The 24,954-nt window shown below is 40.1% G+C and overlaps 1 protein-coding gene across 1 annotated transcript in view; it reads left to right on the top strand.

Annotated features, from left to right (window-relative positions):
* Positions 1 to 645: 645 nt before the first annotated feature.
* ABCC2 (ATP binding cassette subfamily C member 2) overlaps positions 646 to 24,954 on the top strand; it is a 66,960-nt gene continuing 42,651 nt past the window's right edge. Inside the window, exons 1-10 of the mRNA XM_004370024.2 lie at positions 646 to 1,294; positions 5,711 to 5,884; positions 13,245 to 13,370; positions 15,410 to 15,544; positions 15,758 to 15,865; positions 16,349 to 16,404; positions 17,623 to 17,857; positions 19,651 to 19,814; positions 20,628 to 20,805; positions 24,263 to 24,517. Of these exons, the coding sequence (XP_004370081.1) occupies positions 1,262 to 1,294; positions 5,711 to 5,884; positions 13,245 to 13,370; positions 15,410 to 15,544; positions 15,758 to 15,865; positions 16,349 to 16,404; positions 17,623 to 17,857; positions 19,651 to 19,814; positions 20,628 to 20,805; positions 24,263 to 24,517 (1,464 nt within the window). The 5' untranslated portion in view covers positions 646 to 1,261. The remainder of the gene's footprint in view (positions 1,295 to 5,710; positions 5,885 to 13,244; positions 13,371 to 15,409; positions 15,545 to 15,757; positions 15,866 to 16,348; positions 16,405 to 17,622; positions 17,858 to 19,650; positions 19,815 to 20,627; positions 20,806 to 24,262; positions 24,518 to 24,954) is intronic.

Here is a 24,954-nt window from a genome sequence, read left to right on the forward strand (position 1 = left end):
CCAAAAACACAATAAAATATAATTTTTAAAAAATCATTGTACAAATAATACCTGATAATTATGAAAAAAGATCAGAAAATACAGACAAGCAAAAATAAAAATTACTCATAATCATACTATCTAGAGATAGCCAAGTTAAACATTTTATTGCATAAATTATATATGAGTTATATATACGTATTGGCTTACACTGGTTATGCTATTTTGTAACCTAACTTTTTCAAAGACTATCCTTTTTTTTTTTTTTGTACTTTAAATGAAGGTTTACAGAACAAACTAGCTTTTCGTTAAATAATTAGTACACATATTGTTTTGTGACATTGGTTACCAACCCCACGACATGTCAACACTCTCCCTTCTTGACATTGGGTTTCTGTTACCAGCTTTCCTGTCCCCTCCTGCTTTCTAGTCCTTGCCCCGGGGCTGGTGGGCCCTTTTAGTCTCATTTTGTTTTATGGGGCTGTCTAATCTTTGGATAAAGGGTGAACCTCAGGAGTGACTTCATTATTGAGCTAAAAGGATGTCCGGGGGCCATACTCTTGGAGTTTCTCCAGTCTCTGTCAAGCCAGTAATTCTGGCCTTTTTTTGTTAGTCAGAATTTTGTTCTCCATTTTTCTCCAACTCTGTCCGGGACCCTCTACTGTAATCCCTGTCAGAGCAGTCAGTGGTGGTATCCGAGCACCATCTAGTTGTGCTGGACTCAGGCTGGTGGACGCTGTGGTAGTTGTGGTCTATAATTAAAGTGTATACTATTTTGAATCATGTTTTAGGTTCTATGTTCTTAATTTAAAATCCAGGGGAAAAATAAAATAAAATCCAGAGGAATGGTCTATTCACATTTCTATAAACTCTAAGACCTTAAGACAGAAGTACAGAAGTGAAATAGCACTTTTAGGGGCGTGTGCCTCATTTGTCCTCAGGAGAATGAAAGGCTTCTCCATTCCTGATTTATCAACCAGATCTGCTGACATCTTTCAGTGGTTTCTTCTGGAAACCGGCTAATCTACCTGTCTCTGGGGCTCCTCAGTCACGTGTCTGTTCACTGGCATAATGTAAACACGTATCGGGCAGCAAGGTTAACAGTTAAAGATTAAATTGTTGGGACCAAAGGTCAGGAGACCTGCCTTTAGTTGTAACATCAGAACATCTGAACGGGAGATAACACATTGTTACTTAACATCTTACCTTCTCTGAGGAAAAGAGTGAATAAGAAACAACACAGTAACAGAAGAGCCTTCCTTCCAGAAGTGCTCCAGGAATCATGCTGGAAGAGTTCTGCAGCTCTACTTTTTGGGTAAGAAATCACATGTATTCTCACTATTAACTTTCCTCAGACTCAGAACAAGTCGTAGATTAGTCTAGAGTGGCTACGAACAAGAACCAGAAAAGTTAGATGTGTAGCTGGTGTAATGCCTTAGGCTTTTTTAGAAAGGATACTATCTGGGAGAAGTAATATGTTTATTTTCTAACAAATATTTATTTTATCCCAGATTCTTTTCTAGGACTAGCTAGCTGCAAAATTGCCTCCTCCAAAGAGAAATAGGAAAAAGACTTCCAAAATCATCAGTGTTAGGAGGGGGAATTGTTGTGTTGTTTGCGGGTAGGAGAAAGAGAAGAAGGTCCATGATCAAGTCCTGTTGAGATATGATAATGTTGAAATGGTATGTTCTAGAGGAATTATCTAGCTGGCAATTAATTATACAGACTAGAAATTGAGGCCAAGGATGCAAACTTGGGCATCATAAGCACTGAGATAATTTTTGAACCATTAGAATTGGGTAATACTGTTTTTGGAAGAGAAGAAAAGGAAGAGACACCACTGAAGGAAAGGTCAGGTATTTAAAAGGTGAATCAGAATAGTATAACCTCATGGAGTCATAGAAAGTAGAGAATTTCAAGACAGAAAGAACAATGAACAGTACCAAAAGGTTTAGTGGAATGGAGAATGAGAATTTAGTGACTGAGAGAAAGTAATGACCTCCTTAGAATAGCGTTTCACAAAGTATGGTCTGCAGACTCTTAACATCAGAATCACCTGAGGAGCTTGTTAAAATCGTTTAAGAAAATAAGTGTGGTACAGCAGTTCTTTGTGTAGTACTTAGACTGGAAGCATCAGCATCACCTGGGAACTCGTTAGAAATGCAAATTCTCAGACACCACCCAAGAGCTACTCAATAAGAAACTCCAGAAGTGGGCCCACCAATCTGTATTTTAACAAGCCCTCCAAGTGATGCTGATGCAAGCTTAAATCTGAAAACTACTGGAGTAGAGATAATATCGAGGCCGAGAGGCAAGTACATAAAAGAACTCAATAAATGGCCATAATTTCTCAGTAAAATAGATTTCATTTTGGGATGCCCAGCTAGGTGGTGGAAGAGAGGGAGGTTTCAAGAAAAATGGAAAAGCTTTGATTAGCTGCTGTGGGGGGAACATGGCAATCAGACATTTGAGAGAGACATGCCTAACAGCTCACCATTTTCTTCTCTGTATAAACCTACCTAATGTGGATCTTCATCTTCAGGATGTGGGCTCTCTAACTAGACGGACTTTGGAAAGGCTCTGGTTAATGTTACCATGAATTAATTTGATGGTCACTTTTTTTATTTCTGAAAGATTTTTTAATTGAGGTACTTTTGTGAACAAGGCAGGGGGCTCTTACTGTATGTTTAACATGTCTATGCACTTCTGAGTGTATCTATGTGCCTGAACCATGGTAGGAGTATGGAATCTTTCTGAGAATGTGTTAGGGGATTATTGTGAGGATTTATTGAGAAAATAAATGTAAAGCCCTTACACAATCCCCAAGAAGTATTATTATAGTCTGTAACATTTTAGAAAAAAAATGATACCTATAGCCGTGTAAGTTTAATCAGAATGTTTAACTGCTCTATGCTTCAATTTCCTCATCTGTAAAATGAGGATAATAACAGTATCTACCTCTTTGGGTTGTAATGAGGATTGAATGAGTTAATACATGTAAGGTGCTTAGAATAGTGCAACACGGTAAGTACTCAGTAAATGATGCTGTTTTTGTTGTGGTGGTGGTTGTTAGCATTCAGAAAGTAGAGAATCTTTGCATTGTTAATCACAGCTGAGGCAGGTCAGGACTGATTTTCTGAGTTTCAGACTAGCAGCAGTGAAAGATTTGACAATTTGAAACGACTCTCTTTTGATTCCCTGGAAGACTAAGACAATTACTGCAGTGAGAAAGAGATCCACAAAGTTCCCCAAAGTTGTTTCTGTTTTTTGAGAGGAGTAGGAATGAGATAATAAAATACCTGCATAGCACTTCCCATCTTAGAAAGGACCTGGGCCCCAAGGCCTGATAGGCAGGACTTGGCTACCACAGGAAGGTAGGGCATAACTGGCGTAATCATTGAGAAATCTCTCTGGGAATTATCTGATAGAACATTTTGATTATTAAAGAATTATTATTATTAAAGAATCTGTGCAAACAGCTGTACAAAAACAGTTTAAAAATATTTACAGGAAGGGGCACAGTTTATATAGAGACTTCCTACATATATCCAAACACTTCCTGGGATTGGCTTACTGGGTTGAAAGGCTTGGGACCATAGTCTTGTGGGACAACTCAGTCAATTGGCATAACGTAGTTCATGAAGATAATGTTCTACATCCTAGTTTGGTGAATAGCATTTGGGGTCTTAAAAGCTTACGAGCAGCCAGCTAAGATACAACTGTTGGTCTCTACTCATGTGGAGCAAAAAAGAATAAAGGAAACCAAAGCCTGGAAGAAGAAACTAGTCCACAGAACTAATAGCCCATATGAACAGCAGCCTCTTCTGGCCTGAGATCAGAAGAACTAGATGGTGCCTGGCTACCAGTACTGACCACTCTGACCAGGGACACAATAGAAGGTCACGGATAGAATGGGAGAAAAAGGTAGAACAAAGTTCAAATTCCTAAAAAAGGCCAGACTTACTGGACTTTTATACAGACTAGAGGAAACCCGGAGACTGTTGCCCTAATATACCCTTTCAACTTGGAACTGAAGCCACCCCAGAAGTCACCTTTCAACCAAATAATAGATTGGCTTATAAAATAAATAATATCACCGTGAGTAATGTGCTTCCTTAAGCAATAAACTATATGAGACCAAATGGTCAACATTTACCCAAAAGTAAAGATGAGAAGGCAAGGAGGGCAGGGAAGCTAGATCAGTGAAAACAGAACAAACAGAATGAAATAATGAGAATGCTGACACACTGTGAAAATTGTAACCAATGTCATGGAAAAATTTGTATAAAAACTGTTAAATGGGAACCTAATTTGTTATGTAAACTTGCATCTAAAACACAATAAAACATTTTTAAAAATAAAGAACAAATAGAAAATCTCAAAAAAAAGTTTATAGGAAGAGAAAAATCTACCCTCACATGGCTCTGGTATAAGAACTGGTGTCCCCCAGCCCACAAGACACTTCCATTTATTGCAGAATGAGAAGAGTGGTACAGAACTTGCTGGGAGTCTGTCTTCTGTCTAACAGTGCTATTGTCCCTTCTGTGCCCAAGCTGGCCATGTGTCCTTGGGGTTCGGATCAGTGGCATTACTAGGGTTGGTGTCACCCAGTGTGGTAACTCATAGTGTGACCCTCTCCATGCTAATTACCACAATATTGTAGCTAAAACACCAGAAAATTTGACAAAATCAGCGACTATAAAAACACTGGCAGCAATGAAAAACAGTGTGTGCTTGTAGCCGTGCAGACAAAACCACGTGATTTGAAGCATCGTTGTAATTGAGTAATAATGACAGCTCTGACCAGAGTGCATTAGAAGGTGCAAAAAGTAAATTAGCATAGAGTTTTAGCCTTGTAGGCAGGGTCAGATTAACCAGTAAGCACAGTATGCACTGGCCTGTATTGAGCAAGGTACGCACAGGCTTAATTGTATTTACTTAGGTGAGCAATTTCACATGGGTTTCACCACATCTTTGCTGTGGTGGGGGACAGTTGAAATTGTGCACTGCAGATTGGTGGGAAGGCACAATTGGGCCCGTGTGTACCTTGTTTATTGAGTAATCCGGCCCTGATTGTACGTATATTGATACATGTAAGCTGGGTTTATGAAAAATGTTTTTGTTGTTATAACTAACTACAGGGATATTTTTATAAAAAATAATAAATTTCTGCTGAAACACTGCACAAAAATTTTATAGACAGTCGCTTTGGTGTCACACCCCCCCCCCGATGGTGTCACCTGGTGCAGTCTGAACCACCCACACCTCCCTAGTGACACCACTGGTTCCTACATAACCCTCCCTGGGCTGTAGGAGACTAAACATCATAGTATGCCAAGCATTCAGCCTGTCTAGAGCCTGCATGTTTGAACACCGGCCAGTGAATTCAACCAGTGCTAGAGAACTATTCTCCCCTTTGGACTGAGGAATGGTCCATCTTCTCCGTACAATTTGGCAAATGCAGTGGTGAAGTTTACTTAGAATAACAGAAAAATTCAGAATCTAGTCTTGGAGTCACAGGAAGATAGCTTTTTAGAGGCTGGGTTGACCAGATAAGTCACTAAATATCACAAGGGGATGAATAGGCTAATACTGATAGCTAAAGGGTAGAGCTAGATATAGATATGGATTTGAGTTAAAATTGTATGGAAGCAGTTGGGGTGTGCTGGGGGATGGTCTCTGTCTTAAACAATGCATGTATCCAATATTCCTTCATTTTTTGGTCCCCCAGAATTCCTCATTCCTGGATAGCCCAGAGGCTGACCTACCACTTTGTTTTGAGCAAACTGTTCTTGTGTGGATTCCCTTGGGCTTCCTTTGGCTCCTGGCTCCTTGGCAGCTTCTCCATGTATATAAATCCAGGACCAACAAATCTTCTGTAACCAAACTCTACCTTGCTAAGCAGGTAAGGTAGCCCTACCATTTCCTAACTCTCATTCTTGGCGCACAATAGGGACATTTTCTTGGTCATTAAAGTGTCCTCTTCCATGTCTTTAACCGTCTTTTCCAGTTGCTGCTGTCTCAGGTAGATTGTAGGTATATTGATACATGTAAGCCGGGTTTATGAAAAATATTTTTGTTACTATAACTAACTAGAGGGATATTTGTATAAAAAATAATAAATTTCTGCTGAAACACTGCACAAAAATTTTATAGACAGTCATTTTGGTGTCACCCCCCTGACAGTGTCAGCTGGTGCAGTCTGAACCCCCCGCACCTCCCTAATGACACCACTGGTTCCTACATAATGCTCTAGGTGTCCCACTCTCTACCTGCCCTCATTGGTCCCTTGTTGTATTTCTTAGTTAAAGTAACTTTTGTTTTTGCATAAGAATGTTGTTGTTAGGTGCCATGGAGTTGGTTCCGACTTACAGCAACCCTGTGTACAATAGAACAAAACAGTGCCTGGTCCTGCGCCATCCTCACAGTCATTGTTATGCTTGAGCCAATTGTTGCAGCCACTGTGCCAGTCTCTCTTGTTGAGGGTCTTCCTCTTTTTGCTGACCCTTTACTTTACCACGCATAATGTCCTTCTCCAGCAACTGGTGCATAAGAGTAGTGAGTCTTAAATTTTATGAATATTGTCCTCCCGAAACACCAATGAGGAGCCCTAGTGGTGCAGTGGTTAAGAGCTCTGGCTGCTAACCAGAAGATTGACAGTTCAAATCCACCAGCTACTCCTTGGAAACCCTGTGGAGTAGTTGTACTCTGTTGGATAGGGTCGCTATGAGTTGGAATCAACTGGACGGCAATGGGTTTTTTGGTTTTGTTTTAGTATTTGAAAAGACAACACTGAATTACCTGCTCTTACACTGTCCTAATTAATCAGGAGTCTGTAATTCAGTTGGCACTAACATGAAATGCAAATGAACCATATAATGTGATCTCTGCACCATTGTGACCTCTGAACCATTTAGTGTTCCAACCATCACTCATTTCCCAAAACTTGGACCTGGTTTGCATTTTCCCCAGAGTCTTTCCTGAGTCTGGAAGATCACTGACAGTGGAGAGGGGAAGGGTAAGTGTGCACATTGACGTGCCTGAGTAGGGAGAAAAATGGAAAGGACAGGAGATGTAGGAGAGTGCCCAGGCGGAATGAGGGGAAGAGCCCCTCTGTCACCTGCACTAATTATCTCGAGGAGGGGTATGGTGTGAATTAAAAGACCCTCAAGGTTGTAAAGCCATCCGGTAAGTCCACTGTGTGCTTCCTTCCACTAGATTTTTTCTACCTGTCCTGAACTTTAGACAGGCAAATTGGATTCCTGTGTTCTATGAACAATAAAACAAATGCGGATGACCTCAAGTTACGTGGAACCTAAAAGGGAAGAAGGGACTTAGCTGAAGGAAGTGGGATTTGTAGGGACACTGTCAGGTGGGGGCTGGTGGTGTTTTTGTTGGACTCGTGGTAGGAAAAGAACAGTCACTGAGAGCCCAGGGGAAGGTCACCGTCTGCATTTTTTACCTGAGTGCCCAGCACAGGGCCTGGCACATATCAGACACTTGTTAAGTATTTGTGAATGTTGGTGCAAAGTGCACCCTAGGAATACAGGTTGTGTTAAAAATGTGCTAGACTCCTTCTGAACATTGGAAAACACGCATCAGTGTCCTTGAGGATGCATCAGAGCTTGAGGTTAGAGCCAGTCAGATTGGTGGCTTTTGACATTTTCTGGAGCTTCGAAGAAGAGTCTAGAGAATGAGCAAACCAGTATCCCACTTAATAAAGCTATTAACAAACCTTTAAAACAGCTTTATCAAGATATAATTCACATACCATACAATTTGCCCTTTAAAACCAAAAGATCAGCAGTTCAAACCACCAGCCACTCCATAGGAGAAAGATGTAGCAGTCGGCTTCCATAAAGATTTACAGCCTTGGAAACCCAGTGGGGCAGTTCTACTCTGTCCTATAGGGTTGCTATGAGTCTGAATGGACTCCACAGCAGTGAGTTTGGTTTTTTGGGTTTTTTAATATGCCATTGAATGGATAATACCACATTTTAATTAACTGTTACAGACACAAATCTCCGTAGAACAAAAGAAATGTATTAGTTTTTTTTGTTTTCCTCCTGTATCTAATAATCCACTCACCCTTACTCACAGCCTCAGGAATTCCATTTATAATTTATATCCTCCACCTTGACTAGTACTGATTTGCTTCTCCTTAAAATTTTCAAGATAATTGGTTTCATTCTCTGAAACAGTCAGAGGTGTTATTCCTCACAAAGCAAAATCTCACTTCTCCTATGAGACTCTTCTCTCTCAGCTCACTCCTCAACTTGGTTTTATTTCTCAGTTTTGTTTTCTACCCACCTTTGGGCTGTTTCAGCTGTTTTTGTCCTCTCTGACTCTCCTGAATTGTTGTTATTGCTGTTATTTGGTTGTTAGCGCAGTGTTTACCTCATCTGGATTTCGTCAAGTTGCTTGAGCAAGCTGGTGAGTGACTCCACAGGTTTGTATGGTTTTTAAAGGGACATCCTTATTTAGGACCCAGTGCACAGTTCACATAATTGAATTTTAAAAATGAAAGAATTGTTGGATGAGCTTAATGAATTTGGTTTGGAGGCTGTGGAAGCGCTGAGGTCAGAGCAAGATGTGCGGCAAAAAATGGACTTGTTAGTAAGCCAATGAGAGGTAGGAATCATCTTTTGAGTTTTTATAGAAGTATAATATGAAGATTGCCTCAACTTGTTCTGAAAAGTTTCAGAAAGCAGGACCAAGATAAGTGGGTGGAGGTTGTTCCAGGGAGGCATATTTTGGCTAAATATACAGAAGAACTTTCTAAAAATAATACTTGTCCAATAATAGAATGGGCTATTGGGGATATAGTCCCTGAAATATTCAAGCTGAAGTTAGACATTCATCTACTAGTGACATGGTAGAAGTAGCTACCCTCTATAATGGTAGAAGATTCAACCAGAGTGCCTTGTCATTTACAAAGCAATGGGAAAAGGGAAATTTGCAAAGATGAGAAGGAATGAAATATGGTCAAACCACTCTCTTTTCCTTTTTAATGCCAATGAAATTGTATTTCCTTACAAAGTTGAGTTAGTTAACCCTTGGTCTGCTTGAAGCTCCCCTAATAAATCAGAGACCAAGGGCAAAGAGTAATAAAGACCTAGTAATTATTAAACAGCCACAATAATTCCCTGTTCTTAATTAATAAAAAGGTGTGTATGTTTCTGATTATAAAACTAACGCATGGTAATTATAGAAAATTTGGAGACTCTAGGAAAGTAAGATAATTAAATCCGTTAATAATTGTATCACCCTGATATTCTCCTGTTAACGTTTTGATACATATTCTTCCACTGTTTCTCCTTAAAAAAAAAAAAACAGTTCAAAAGAGTACGAAATGAAAAGCAAAAGTCTTCTTCATGCCCTACCTCCCAGTCCCGTTCTCCAGAGGGCTCCATTTGAAGTTATTTTGATCACCTCCATAGCTGCAAATAATACATATAAATCTATATCTTTTGATCTGACAACTTCAAAAATGATCTATTTCTGCCTCTATGAAAGACAAGGAATTTAGCTCATCAACCCTTCCCCCTAATTTCCTTTCCCTTCCCTCCCCTTCCTCTCAATCTTTTTATTTTATATGATTATTTTTAGTTCTTCTGTGGTTACCTTTATACCTAAAAATAATCTGTCATCAATTTTAGACTGTATATCTTGATGCCCTATTGTGTAAGATGAGAGAATTAGTGCCCCCAGATTTCTTGGATCCTTTCTGCAGGAGAATATCCTCAAATAAAATTTCAGAAAGAGTGACAGTAGGTAAAGTCTCTAAGTTCTTGCTTTCTAAAGATGTTCATTTGGATATGGAATGTTAGTTTCAAAATATTTTTCCTTTGAAAACTCTGAAGATGTTGGTACATTGTTCCTCAGCATCCTGTGCTACTATTTAGAATTCTTCCCATTCCTGCCTATCCTCTAGAAGCTTTTATCCTCTTTACTCTTTATTTTTTAATAGTATTTTATTTATTTATTTATTGTTATCCTCTTTATTCTTAATGTTCTGGACTTCCACGATAGTCTATCTACATGAGTATTTTTTCATTCAATTGACTCTGCACTTTCAACCTAAAGACTCATGTCTTTCTTATCTCTGAGAACTTTTCATAAATTACTCCTTTCATTTCCTTTCCTCTGTCTTTGAAATTCTCTCTCTCCAGAACTTCTTTTAAATGGATTGAACTCTCTGAATTGATCTTCCTTCTCAACTTCTCTCTTTTTTCAAATTTCTTTTTCTGGACGTTTTCCCAAATTTTTTTTCCAGTTGTCCTAAAGGACTCTTCTTAATTTCTGAATGTACCTTTTTATTAATAGCAACCTGTTAATGGATGCAATATCTTCACAAATCTCTCTTGGGACATTGTTTTGAAAGTAATTTTAAAAAGAAGATTTTTTTTTTCTGTTCATTTAATACTTTCTATTTCTTTCAGCCCAGGATTTGTCTTCCTGGTCATTATCTCGGTTGTCTTCTTTGCTAATACAGTGAAACCTATGAGAGCTGGAACTCTCCAGGACTGCCTTGTTTTTTTGGGTCTCACAAGTTCTCTGCCTTTGACAGGATGCAGTCTTACCACTTTTCTATCGCTCGTTTTAGTGGAAAACATGTAAGTTTTCCTTCTCTGACAGGTTTCCACCTTACACAGGTTCCAGCTTTCGCAGGTGTTACTGTATTGTTTTTTCTCAAGTTTCTGATAATTATTAGTGCTCTGTTTGCATTTATGAATAAGGAGTTAAGTTAATTAACATAGTTGGCTAGAGTAGGTCCCTCTGCCATGATATAAGTCCTGATTTCTATTCTTTTACATTTGTTAGATGTGTTTTATGGCCCAGAATGTGGCCTATCTTGGTAAATGTTCCACATGAGCTTGAGAAGAATGTGTATCCTGTTGCTGGATGAAGTATTCTATAAATGTCAATTAGACTTAGTTGATTGATGGTGCTGTTCAGTTCAACTATATCCTTACTGATTTCCTGCTTGCTAGATATGGCAATTACTGATAGAGCGGTGTTGAAATCTCCAACTATAATAGTGGATTTGCCTATTTCTCCTTGCAGTTCCATCAGTTTTTGCATCATATATTTTGATACTCTATTATTAGATGCATACACAGTAAGGATTGCTATATCTTCTTTGAAAAGACCTGACAGCTAAGTAAAAAATGGCATGTTGTTATACTTTTAAATTACACTACTGATTCATTGGACATCCCATTGATATCTTATTATTAATGAGTTTAAACATTTTTTCATATATTTAAGAGCCATGTGTATTTCTTTAAATTATCTATTTGTAGTCTATGCCCATTTTTTCCATTGAGTTATTAGTTTTGTGAGTTTTTTTAATTACTTTGTAGGAGTTATTTTTTAAGGAAGTTAGTCTCTTTGATATGAATTTCTTGGTGCATCTCTAACCAGTTTGTCTAAGTTCAACATATGTAAGCCTGTGGCAGATCTCCTCCTTTTCTTCAGCCTTGGGAATGGTCTCCTGGTTAGTATTCTCTCTAGCTAGTCATCTTCAAGGAAGAGTGCTTTAGCTCCAACTGGGTTTATTTTGTCTCAATTTACCTAAATGCAAGTATTCCTTCCCACCTCAAAAGCTATTATTTTTTCCAAAGACCTCATAGTCTAGTGTGAAGAAAGCACAATATAATATATTATATACTTGAGAAAATGCATTGCATTTGCTAGTATGTCTTTGACTCTACTCCTTGCTAAATAATAGCCCTGGTCATATTTGTTAAAGGTGCATTCGTTTCCCTCCTTGGCTGGTTTTCTTTACAAAGACCCCCAATATCTTTCTGCTTGAGTCATTCTGGATGAATGAGGCTTCTGGGAACGAGTATGGGCAAATGGATGGGAATAAGAAGGGATGAGGGTAGGGGAGATAGTATAGATCTTAATCTTGGGGGCCAAGATGCTGTGGATCTCCTCAGTGGAGATAGTTATTTTCCCTCCTGATAGGAGGGGTTTGGTCCTTTAGAACAGTACAGTGTGTATTATGTCTCATGAGCTCATAGAACAAATATATTGATTGGCTTGGAATTACCATGGATGCCTTGCAATTAATGTTGCAAATGTAATATGAGGCAAAGGCTGGGACCGATGACTGAGGAAAGAGAATAGTGCCACCCTAGGCATAGTGGTTAAGAGCTGCGGCTGCTAACCAAAAAGTCGGCAGTTGGAATCCACCAGCCACTCTTTGGAAACTCTATGGGGCAGTTCTACTCTGTCCTATAGGGTCACTATGAGTCGGAATCAACTCATTGGCAACAAGTTTGGTTTTTGGTAGTTGAGGGGAAGGAGCCCTGTTGGCGAAGCGGTTAAGCACTTGGCTGCTGAGCGAAATGTCAGCAGTTTGAACCCACTAGCTGCTCTGTGGGAGGAAGATATGGCAGTCTGCTTCCATAAAGATTATAGCCTTGGAAACCTATGGGGCAGTTCTACTCTGTGCTATAGGGTCACTGTGAGTTGCAATCGACTCAATGGCACACATTGACAACAGTTGGGGGGCGGGATTCTCCTTTTAACCCTAGTGTATTAGTTTTCTATTGCTGTGTAACAAATTACCCCAAAACTTAGCAACTTAAAAAAAATAAGCTTTTTTTTTTTTTAATCTCCTCACAGTTTCTGTGGTCCAGGAATTTGGGACCAGCTTATCTGGGTTCTGCCTCATGGTGTCTCATGGGGTTACAGTTAATATGCTAGCTGGGGCTACATCATCGGAAGGCTTGATTTCGGGTCTAGTAGTCCACTCCTAAGATGGTGCACTTGCATGGCTCTTGGCAAGCGGCCAGCTGAATCTCTCCATAGGCTACTTTAGTATCATCAGAACAGGGCTTCTAGCTTTCCCCAGCATATGTAACCCAAGAGAGAGAGAACAAGGCTTCGAAGTCACATACTATCACTTCTGCCATATTCTGCTCATTAGAAGTGAGTCACTAAAGTCCAGTCCACACTCAAAGGGAGGGGAACTAAGTTCTACTTTTTGAAGGGAGTAGTATCAAAGAGTTTGTGGACGTATTTTAAAATGATCATACTCAGCATTCCTCAAAAATACTTTTCAGGGCACGCTTTGAATTTTATTCCATTATTGGATGAACTATATGCATCAATTCATTCCACAAATATCTATTGAATATGTTATCTGAAGCACTGTATACCATTTTTACCATCCATGATTGGGGACCATTCTATTCTAAGAGACTTGCAGAAAATGATATCCTCCTAACAGTGGTTTTTTCCCCCCTTCTCAGGTGTTTGTTGGGTTTCTTCTTATTCTAGCAGCCATAGAGCTGGCCTTTGTACTCACAGAAGATTCTGGACAAGCCACAGTCCCTGCCATTAGATACACCAATCCAAGCCTCTACCTGGGCACATGGGTAAGGCCCATCACCACTTTCACCTTGTTTATCTTCTCTCTACCTACAGTCCTCTAGCTGAAATTTACTCTTTTGGGATGAAATTAAGTCCAATTTCATCTAAAGAATTTGAGAAGTAGAAAGGGCCATCTAGTACAGCCTTCTGACATCATAGATTAAGAATCTGAAGCACAGAAAAGGTTAAGTGACTTGCCTAAGGTATATAATTAGTGGGTGACAGAGCTAGGACTAAAGCGCAGTCTTCCAATTTTTGACCTGTTGTTCATTCTATCATACTCTTATGTCTCTCATCCCTTTCAAGAGTGTTATAAAGGCAAAGCTTGGTTATTGTGGGGTGAAACTAAAGATTACAAATTTTAGCTCTTCATCTTCTTTTTGTACACTGATTTATAGAAACTTCTCCCTAGGATAAGTACCAGATTTAAAGATGTATATCTTATGTCCTTGTATCTTGCCGTATAAAGATCATAGATGAGATATTAGTTTCTTGATATAAAATCATTTTTAAATGCTGTAAATATTATTTTTAAATTGATTGGTGACTCTAATCAGTGGATCACTGAGTCTAGAATCATTGCTTTAAACCTATTGTCAGAAACTAGTATCTCTCCTGTAGGCATGTTTTTTTGAAGGGGAGGGGTGCGGGCTGCACAGTGTATGTGGAGCTCTGGTGGCATAGTAGTTAAATCACATGGCTGTTAACTGAAAGATGGGCAGTTCAAACCCACCAGCTGCTCCGCAGAAGAAAGATGTGGCCATCTGTTTCTGTAACAACTTACAGCCTTGGAAACCCTTTGGGGCAGTTCTACTCTGTCCTACAGGGCCACTATGAGTCAGAATTGACTCAGTGGCAATGGGTTTTGGTTTGGTTTGCACAGTATTTAAACAAAAATTGAATTAGTTGCCATTATTTTAAAAGAGGAAGATGACAAACAAAAATCTCAATTTCCAACCGTTCTTGAAAAATCAGAATGACAACCATGAGTCTACATTCTCACAGGACCATAGTCAGCTGGGACGGAGTAGCTGTGGCCCCTTTAGACCAGGCATGTGCTCAACCCAGACCCTACCTAGTGCCCCTTCACTGAGTAGCATTACCTGCCTGGCCCCATAAGCATTTTTGGTTGCTATTATTCCTACAGAACAAACAAACAAGGGTCCAGGCATTGGTGTCCTGGAGCTGGCTCATACATCTCTTCCCAACCCTGTGTTCAGTGACAACACTTGGAGCTTGAAATCTGCCATGGCGGGAGTATTTATGCCATGGAAATAGGCAAATGCTACAAATCACAGCATTTTTCAGAGAGCTGGTTTACCAGGAAAGGTAAGGAGGCTAGGAAAACAACCAGCATTTAATTAATTATATCTAATAGTGATGATCCAAAACAGAGTTTTTATTTTTAATCGCTAAGCCTGAAGTGCTAGACTACTAGCTGAAAGGTTGGCGGTTCAAACCCAGAGGTTCCTCGGAAGACAGGCATGGAGATCTGCTTCCAGAAGATCACAGCTTTGAAAACTATAGAACAGTTCTACTCTGCACACATGGGGTTACTTGAGTCAGAATTGACTTGATGGCAACTAACAACAATAACAAGTCTGATATTATTTAAAAAACAAGGTACAGAGACCTTGTACCTATCCATCAGAATCTGCCTCCCACACCTGACTGTAGTGCCTGAAATTCATTTCCTTGGGTCTTGAAAAGGCTTTTCTGGCTCACAAAGTAACTCCATTAAAATGCAGATAGTGATCCTCACCTTTCTGAAATAACTTCCAACTCAAGTGTGTGAATAGAGATGGGATAGGGAAAGAGGTCCCAGAGAGAGCATGGAGGCACTGAAAGAGGAAGTTGGATGGTATCAGGGAGGAAACCTACAATTTGGCATTTGTGTGCTTTCTGCCTGGCCAGGTTAGTTACAACAATCTCTCCCGTCAGCCCCCCACCTCTCTTTTCTTCCCCTGTTCTCCGACAACCTTCTTACCTCCTGTACTTGGTTAGTGACAATAGTCTTCAGAACTTGGTGTGAATTTCTCTCTAGCTCCTGGTTTTGCTGATCCAACACAGCAGGCAATGGTGTGTGCAAAAGAATTCTTGGTTCCTGTCCCTATTCTGGATTCTCTCAATACTCTGTGGCACTTTCCAACTTCAAACTCTCATCCGGATGCTCTTACAGGTAAGGAGCAAAGAGAGAGTGACATAAAGAGACACTGCTGGGCATCTGCTGGATTGGAGGAAACAGAATGAAGTAGATTGGGCTTCAGGATGGACTTGTATTTAGGGGATCTGATGATGGGCTTTAATCACAAGAATTGATATATATATATAGACCATTTATATTTAATTTGAATAAAAGGTTCATTTTCTCTATTTTTTTTTTCTTCCATAGGACAACAATTCTAACCTGATCTACTCCTGCCTGTTCTTCATCTCCTATGCATTCCAGATCCTGATCCTGGTCCTTTCAGCATTTTCAGAAAAAAATGCCTCACCAAATGTGAGACTCTAAATATGCTTGCCTAATATATTACTTAATTCGATGGTGTCTTGACAAATATAACTTTGAGATGTCTAGGTCTCATAGAGACTGGAATAAGGTAGTACAGATTATTTTATGGCATAGGAAACAGGAGGTAAGTAGAATATAGAAATACTGACTTTTCCATTGACCCACCAATCTTCAGCATAGGCAGTTAATTCATACATCTATGCCAGCAAATCTGATTATCATTCTACTAGTGACCTTACCAACACATGGGGTCACCATGAGTTGGAACTGACTTGACAGCAGATGGGTTTTTTTTTTTTTTTTGGTGTAGCGAACTTAGGGCTCCCAAATAAATATATGTTGACCAACTGACTTCAACATCATATCTAGTTTCTATCACATCATACCTAGCAAAATCAGTTTCTGATTTTAGAGTCCCATGGCATTTCCATTTCCAATTGATTTACTTTCTAATTTTTGTGTGTCTTGCAGAATCCATCAACTACGGCTTCATTTCTGAGTAGTATTACCTTTAGTTGGTATGACAGGTAGGAAATGCCTGCAGTATGGTTATCTATATCCCTCCCCCCTCACTCTTCTGAAAGAGACGTAAAGCATAATTACAAAAAAAAAAAAAAAATTCCCGCTGTGGCCTCAATTTCTCCTCTATTTAGTCAGAGTCAGAGAATGTTAGAACTTAGAGGTCAGTTTAGTTCCGTCCCTTCATTGGGCAGATCAAGATGCTGAGGAGGGGGTAGAGGGAGATTTGCTCTTGGTAGTCTGTGGGGTTCACAGGAAAAAACAAAAGAGGTAGTAGGATGGGAAAGGGGAAGGTTGGAGGCAGGCAGTGTGGCACAGATTTGGAAGATAAGGGATGAATGAGCTGTTCTGGGCTCCAGAGGACCAGGGAGGAGGTATCTTGACCCCTGTAGTTCCATGGACTCCTTTGATAGGCTGGTGAAGCCTATGAATCTCTTCTCAGAAAAATGTTTTAAATGCATAAAAAAAAGATACAGGAGTATAAAGGAAAACAAATATATTAAAATAGTGTTATCAAAATATTTTAAACAAAAAAGTACTTGTGATACAGTAATACATGTGTTCTTTGTTAATGCATTAAATAACAACATGCAGTGGTGGGTCCAGTATCAACCATTATTTCAAAGTTGTGATGAGAGTAAGTGAATCATGAAAACATCTGTGATTTCTCCTCATGACAAAGGCACAGACTCCTTTTATAACTGTGGTTGGTTGCTTACACTCACAAGAAAGAAAGGCTAAATTTCAATTAGAAGTTAGTAAAAATAATAATGTAATTCATGTTCCATCTGCGTTCTCAAACCTCAGGTTAAGAATTCTTGATCTAGAGAGACAGTATAGAGGCAGCCACTAGGTCAGCTCCATTTCTTAAGGCCATCATGGAGTCACTTCCAGGAGATGCCAGAGTGACAGACAGCCAGTATTTGAGGAGGAAGGAGCAGGAGGTGATGATCTTTTGGCCCTTAATTCAGTAATGCCCCTCCTCTTCCCCTTCTCTTCTTGACTTTCCCATCTCTGTCACCCCTCCTTGCTTCCTTTTCTCCTCTCCCCACTCCTTTCTCAAATTCAAAGGGGCAGGAGGTGAGGGTAGTGGAGCAAAAGAGAAGTCCCATTCTCTCGTTCCTCTGTCCCAGATAAGGACCCAGGCAGGTTTGGATAGAGGGGCAAAGAGACAGCTCTCTGACCCAGCCTGTAGGGTCCCAGCCTGTGGGTCACTCTTGTTCCAGCGTTGTTCTGAAAGGCTACAAGAAACCTCTGACACTTGAAGATGTCTGGGACGTCGATGATAGGATTAAAGCCAAGAACCTAGTCAGCAAGTTTGAAGCATGCGCGGCAGGAACGCTGCAGAAGGCCAGGCAGGCACTCCAGAGACGGAGGCAGAAGAATTCCCAGAGGAAATTGGAAGCCAAGCTGCATGGCTTGAACAAGAACCAGAGTCAAAGCCAAGATGTCCTTGTCCTGGTAACTGTCACACGAGTTTCTGTGCAAATGTGCTTGTATGGCTCAGACAAGAGGGCAACAGTATCATAATGATTATGTCCTTACATTTTTATAGCACTTTATACTTTTCAGAACATTTTATATTATTAGTATATTTGCAATATTAATATTACCTTAGTGATGGATACATGGGAGTACATTGTGCTATTCTTTCTCCTTTTGGGTATATTTGAAAATTTCCATAATAATTTTTTTTTTTAAATCAGAAGATAAATAATACCTTAGTATGACTAGAATCTGCACCTTGGTGGGATTTAGCATTAGCAGCTAATTCATTTGTTTACTCAAAAAATATTTAATGAGCACAACTTTGTGTCAGAGACCATTCTGGGCACTGGGCATAAAGAACAAGCCTGAAAGAGTCTCCATCCTTGTGTGAGAGCTAGAAAATAAACAATAAACCAATACATGTATTACTCTTGTAACATACTAATTGTAACTCTAGTTGTAAGTGCCATTAAGAAAATAAACGTGCTAATGTGTTGGGAGTGAAATGCAACTTCTGGTAAGGTAATCAGGGGAAACTTCTCAGAGGAGGTGGCATTTAAGCAGAGACCCAAATGTGAGAACAGTCCATCTGCAGGATGATCAGAGGAAAATGTGTTCTAGTCAGAGGGAGCAGAAGTGCAGGGCTGAGAGGGGAACAAGTTTGACTCATTCAGGGAACTGGAATGAGACACAGGAGTTTCATGAGAAAGGCTGAGCGTGGCTGAGATGAGCTCAGGGAGGTAGACAGGGGCTGAGCTGTGTAGACCCTTGTGGGCCATGGTGAGGAGTCTGGATTTTAAGTCTGATGGAAAGCCAGTGAAAGGTTTTGGGCAGAGACGTAGTGCCATCTGATTTATATTTTTAAAACTCTCTTTGGCTTTAAAAAGAAAACAAAAACAAAAAAAAACAGACAAATAGTTCATTCAGGAAAAAAAAAATTCTCTTGGGCTGCTGCCTAGAGAATGGACCGTTGTGAGGCAAGAGTGGAAGCTGGGAGGCAGTTGGGCTGGGGCAGTCATCCAGGCAAGAGAGACTGATTGGATGGGACCTCAGTGAGCGAAATTATGAAAAATATTTGGTAGAAAAACCTGGAAACTGAGGCTTGAGAAGCTAGAATTGGAGATGTGCTGGGATTCTGGAGAATGCAATGAGGAGGCCAAAACATAGGAAAAACAAGAGGCTGGTGAGTGAGTGGTAAAGCTCCCAAAACAACCACAAGCAGGAAAAGAACAAAAAAAGGCTTCTAAGCATCCAAGCCCTGGTGGTGCAGTGGTTAAGTGCCTGACTGCTAACCAAAGTTTGGTGGTTCAAACCCACCAACTGCTCCATGGGAGAAAGATGTGGCAGTCTGATTCCATAAAGATTACAGACATGGAGACCCTATAGGTCAGTTCTACTCTGTCCTATAGGGTCACTTTGAGTCTGAATTGATGGCATCCAAAATATATATTATCATGTCCATGCCCTTCATTCTCAAGACTGCCCCTCAGGTCCCCCCTCAGAGTCTGTTCTTTTATTCAATATTCTCACCAGTTTAGTTGCCTGGTTTTCTAATCCAAAGTAGATGACAAGGATCAGTTAGGAAGGACAGAGAAGATTAGCGGTGGCAGCTAGAAGAGTGGGCTGGCAACCAGGCAGTGAACAGAAGACCAAAAGCTGTACAAAGATGGCAAAAGGGCTCAGAGGTTTAACACTCTGGAGTTATTTAGTGCAGGATTCCTACACTACATAATTCTGTGTGTGTTGTTGTTTGGTTTTGTATCTAGGAAGAAGGCAAAAAGAAAAAAGAGAAGTCTGGGATCAAAAAAGACTTTCCCAAGTCCTGGTTGATCAAGACCCTCTTCAAAACTCTCTACCCTGAACTCCTAAAATCATCCATATTGAAGCTAGTGTATGACATCCTCGTATTTCTGAATCCTCAGCTGCTGAAGTGAGTCCTGAGGGCTTGAATTGTCCTCTCAGGGCCTCCTCTGCCACCCTCCTCTTTGACCCTGCTGTATGCAGACAGGAGCTCATTAGTAAATTCCCATTTTAAAATACTCATGATTTTCCTCCACCTTACAGTGTTGTATTTGTGAAAAGTGCAAGGCTGTTTTTAAGATCTAAGATGATGTATACTTTAGCCTCATTTCTACTTCCCTCCCCTCATAGAAAGCCAAGTATTTGTTAGGAGCTCTTTACTGTTAACTGAAACTTCTATGGGCTGAGCCACATCCAAGAGGTGGGCAACATATACCCCAGTAGAGCCTTGTACCTAGTGTCTGTAACCTCATTTCCCCACAGTCACAGCCTTCAGTGGGAGGTTCAGGCTAATCCTGACAAGACTTTGCAATCAGCTGGGATCTATGGAATGAACCGTCCTTTAGGAGGAAGCCCTTCAAACTCATGATGGATACCCATCTTAATTCAGGCTTTTGTTGACCAGGAACCAATCAACTTGTCCCCTATATCCACATAGTCTCTTTTACCAGGGTGGGGGCGCCAAAATATTGTAGTGGAAGTTATGTGGAGCATCTCCTTCTCTATCCATTCTTACAGCCATGGGCCATCACCCTCAGCTCTTGCCACTCAACTCCAAGCAAAAGCAAGAGTACCGGCAAGACTGTGGAGCTTAGATTTTCCAAAGGTGTTTGGCCATTTTGGTTACTTTTGTTACCTGCAGGGTAAAGGCAGGGTAGCTAGCTACACACAAGGAAGGTAAGGAGGCCTGATGAGCATCATTTACTTGATTTTGTTCTGGCAGATTACTGATCTCCTTTGCAAATGATCGTGACACCTATGTATGGACTGGATATCTCTATTCGATCCTCTTCTTTGCTGTGGCTCTCATCCAGTGTGTTTGCCTTCAGTTGTATTTTCAACTCTGCTTCATGATAGGCATGACTGTACGGACAACCATCATAGCTTCTGTATATAAGAAGGTAAGGAAAATACATCAGTTATCACCAGAGAAAATCTCCTTATTAAGCATGAGGAAATTATTCCAAGATTGAGGAAAAATGATGCAATGATAACTGACCATGGCATTTAATTTTGATTAACCATGCACCTTCCTTTAGATGTTTCTTTGGAAATTAAAATGTAAAAATTGTGTTCACAGACATAGAGTGTGTATTGGGGACAGGGTGTGGTGCACTCCAGGAAAAAGCCGGCAAGCTATCCTGCTCAGGATCTGCCTTTCAGCCTTGAAGGGTCAGATACCTGTTCCTCCATTCCCATCTCTATCAACAAGATGAGAATGCCTTGGGAAAGAGTATAAAGTCAGTAACAAAGCTGGCCACCAACATTTAAACCAAATACTTAATGGAACTGGGCTAAGAAGGCCTGGTACATCCATCTCAAAATGAAAACAATCTTGCCAGTGAATCTAGAATGCTCTATGGGTCAGGGTTTCATCTCCCCAGAACAGCTTTTGCCTAGCAACTTTAGTAGTTTACCAAACCCTTCTCTGCCTGCCTTCTTTTTTAGATTTGTAAATACATTCACTCTGGTTAGTGAGTTCTGCAGACCTGGGTGTTTTCCATTACTTTAAGATAATTTTACACATCTTCACTCTAGTATGTTGTCTTTGAAGTTTAACTTTCTCAGAACAAGTTTATTTTCCTTATTTACCAGGTTAATATCTAATTTTGTCCCCTAAGAAATGAAAATACAGTAGTTACAATCAGTAACTACAAGCTTGAGGGGAAAACTCATCCATGAGGAGACAAGACTTTTTATAGGATCAGAGCATCAAACAGTTGCCTTTCTTCTTTTTCTTCCCACTACTGGAAAATTTCGTCATAGTGACTTTGCTGTTACAATTCATGGTTTTCTCCTTTGCTGTCTTCTCATGAAAATACCAAACCAAAAAAAAAACACAAAAAACCAAACCCATTGCCATCGAGTCGATTCTGACTTATAGCAACCCTATAGGACAGAGTAGAACTGCCCCATAAGGTTTCCGAGGAGTGCCTGGTGGATTTGAACTGCCGACCTTTCGGTTAGCAGCTGTAGCTCTTAACCACTATGCCACCAGGGTTTCCAATAGGTCATTTTTGTCTTCTCTCAGTAGGTGTTGACCCATCAAGAGACTCAGGTAGGTAATGCAAGTGTCTTTAGATTAGAAGTCTGGTCAAGTCCTTTGAACTCCCACACTAGAATTAGTCTTCCCAAAAATTGAGTTTTAATCTCCTTATTCCTTCTAGAGATACTGGATTTCTGCTGGTTTGTGGGTTATGAGGTCACTGACCAGGCTATCTCAGTCATTTCTGTTAGTGTACACTTTTACAGTTGTGGTTATTCATCCTCCCATTTATTTTTATTTTTAAAATCTTATTGTGGTAAAATATATATAACAAAATATTTGTCATTTTAACCACTTTTAAGTGTATGATCCAGTAACATTAATTACATTCACCATGTTGTGCAACCATCACCACTATGCATTTCCAAGTTTTTCATTACCCTAAAGAGAAACTCAGTACCTCTCAAGCAATAACTCCTGTTTTCTTCCTGCCCTCTAGATATTTCATGTAAGTGAGATCAAGCACTATTTGTCCTTTAAGGTCTGACTTATTTCACTCAGTATGTCTTCAAGGTTCATCCATGTCGTAGCATGTATCAGAACTTCATTTCTCATTATGGCTGAATAATATTCAATTGTATGAATGTACCACATTTTATTTATTTATTTCTATTGATGGTTGCTTCCACCTTTGGGCTATTGCAAATAATGTGGCAATGAACATTGGTGTACAAGTATCTGTTTGAGTTTATACTTTCAACTCTTGATTATTACTATATTCCAGATTTTACAACTGTTATAGTCAATACAGAGATTTATAAAATAGAGCCGTTAATGAGACCTTCCTTCAAATAAATATTGGTATTTAAATAGAGTGAAGGAAAATTACTAATTCCATATGTTTAGATAATATTTTACTCTTTATGAAACATTTTCATATCCATTATCAATTCATAGCCCTGTGAAGTAAGTACATTATCCCTATTTTACAGAGAAGTAAAGCTTAGATAATTTCAGTGCCTGCACTCACATAGCCAGGACTTACCCCTATACCAGGGCTACTTAGGACTAAATCAGTGATCTTTTTACTTCATTGAGATTTATTGAGGAAAGAAAAGCATAATGATTGTCCTGAAGAGTAGTTAGATGTTGTATACTTTGTTTTGCTTTTCCATACACAGCAGCGGGCTGATTCTTTTAGAACCTTGGTGGCCCAATGTTTTAGGAAATTTCCCTCTTTTTACTGTATACTCAAGAATCCTGGTATGTTCCAAAGAGTGCATTGGTAGGTTAAGATGACAGGAGAGCTTCTAAGAAAGGAGAGGTAATGAAGTTGGGTATCGGGGGCCACTCCTGGCCTATGTACTGTCTTTGTGGGAATTAGACGAAGGCACCTCTTTCTCTGGGAAGATGCAGCTCACACCAGGTGGTAGCTTGGTGAGCGTAGTGCAAACTGGTTTCAGTGCCCCCCAAGCCCCCTGGCTGAGTGCACTTGTGCAAGATGTTGTAAGTGACAGATTTGTGGGTATCAGACTCTGATCTCACTTATGTGAAAACAAGAGATCCATACCACAAGATTCAGGCATCTAGATAGATATTGTCCCCAAATTCCCAACAATGGACAAGTCAAATGAGTGAGCCCTGCAGCTTTCCTCTGCATTCCAAGATCTCTGTCCTTATTGGGAATGTCTGTGACCTTTCCACAAAAATATGGCCCTGAATAACATTGCCCTGTCAGAAGCATCCAAGACCAGAATCAAAACATGCTGGTTTTCCTCCTTCCTTTCTTCCTTGTTTCCTTCCTTTCTTCCTTTTCTCCTTCCTCTCCCATCCTCCTTCCTTCCCTCCTTCCTTCTCTGCTTCTGTTCCTTCCTTACCACCTTCTTTCCATAAATATTTGATTCCCTACTATGTGCCACATGATACAATAATAAAATGAAGAGATGTAGTCCTTGTCCTCATAGAGTTTACATCTGGTAGAGAAATAGGAAAACAAACAATTATAACTCAGTACAATAAATGTAATAACAAAGGTAAGCACAGGATGTTATGGGTTATCTAACACAAATATTTGAGTCGGGAGGCTTCTCAGAAGTACCGTCTAAACTGACACCTACAAGATAAATAGGAGTTTTACGGGCAGAAAAAAAAAGTGTGTGTTAAAAGTTGGGGGAAGGTGGGAATAGCAAGAAAGAATGGTCAAGAATGAGAGAACACTGTGAAAGATTTGGAAGGAAGAAGGCAGAGTACCTTGGAGAAGTTGTGTCCATCTGGAGCCCATCCTTCCATTACACTGTCACTTCCTGAGCACCCCCTCACCCTATAGTGTCCTTGGCCTTATAGATGGGGCCCAATTCAATCTTTATCTTTAGGCGCTGACCCTATCCAACTCGGCCAGGAGGGAGTACACCGTAGGAGAAACAGTAAACTTGATGTCTGTGGATGCCCAGAAGCTCATGGATGTGACCAGCTTCATCCACTTGCTGTGGTCAACCTTTGTACAGATTATTTTATCTATCTTCTTCCTATGGGAAGAGTTGGGACCCTCAATCCTTGCAGGTGTTGGAGTGATGGTGATCCTAATCCCAATTAACGGGATACTGGCCACCAAGAATAGGACTCTTCAGGTAAGGAAACAGAGTTATCCTGGGGATATATATACCTTCTTCAAAGTCTTTGCTTACTCTGCTCTAACTCTGGATAGGTGTTTGGGCAAGGCAAAGTGGGTTAAAGACTTTCTACTATCCCAAATGAACTTGGCTTTTTCTATCTTCCCTTTTCATCTTCCAACCACTCTTAGGGTTTATATACTCTATCCTTATTCATATTAGAGGGAAGAACCCAATTGGAGAGGGAAGGACTGTCCCAGAGACCTTGAACATAACTCTTCAACTCTGCTCTGCTGGACTGTCCTCAGAACAATGATTTGTGCCCCTGCCTGCCCATCATAACAATGCACACCAACCATACAGAGCAGTCACATGAGTGATCCAAACTTTAAGCATAAGTCCTGGCAATCATTCCTGCTACCATCAGCTAGGAGGGCTCCATGCAAATGTTCCTT

Source organism: Trichechus manatus, unplaced genomic scaffold (assembly GCF_000243295.1).
Source record: "Trichechus manatus latirostris isolate Lorelei unplaced genomic scaffold, TriManLat1.0 scaffold00007, whole genome shotgun sequence".
NCBI lineage: Eukaryota > Metazoa > Chordata > Mammalia > Sirenia > Trichechidae > Trichechus > Trichechus manatus.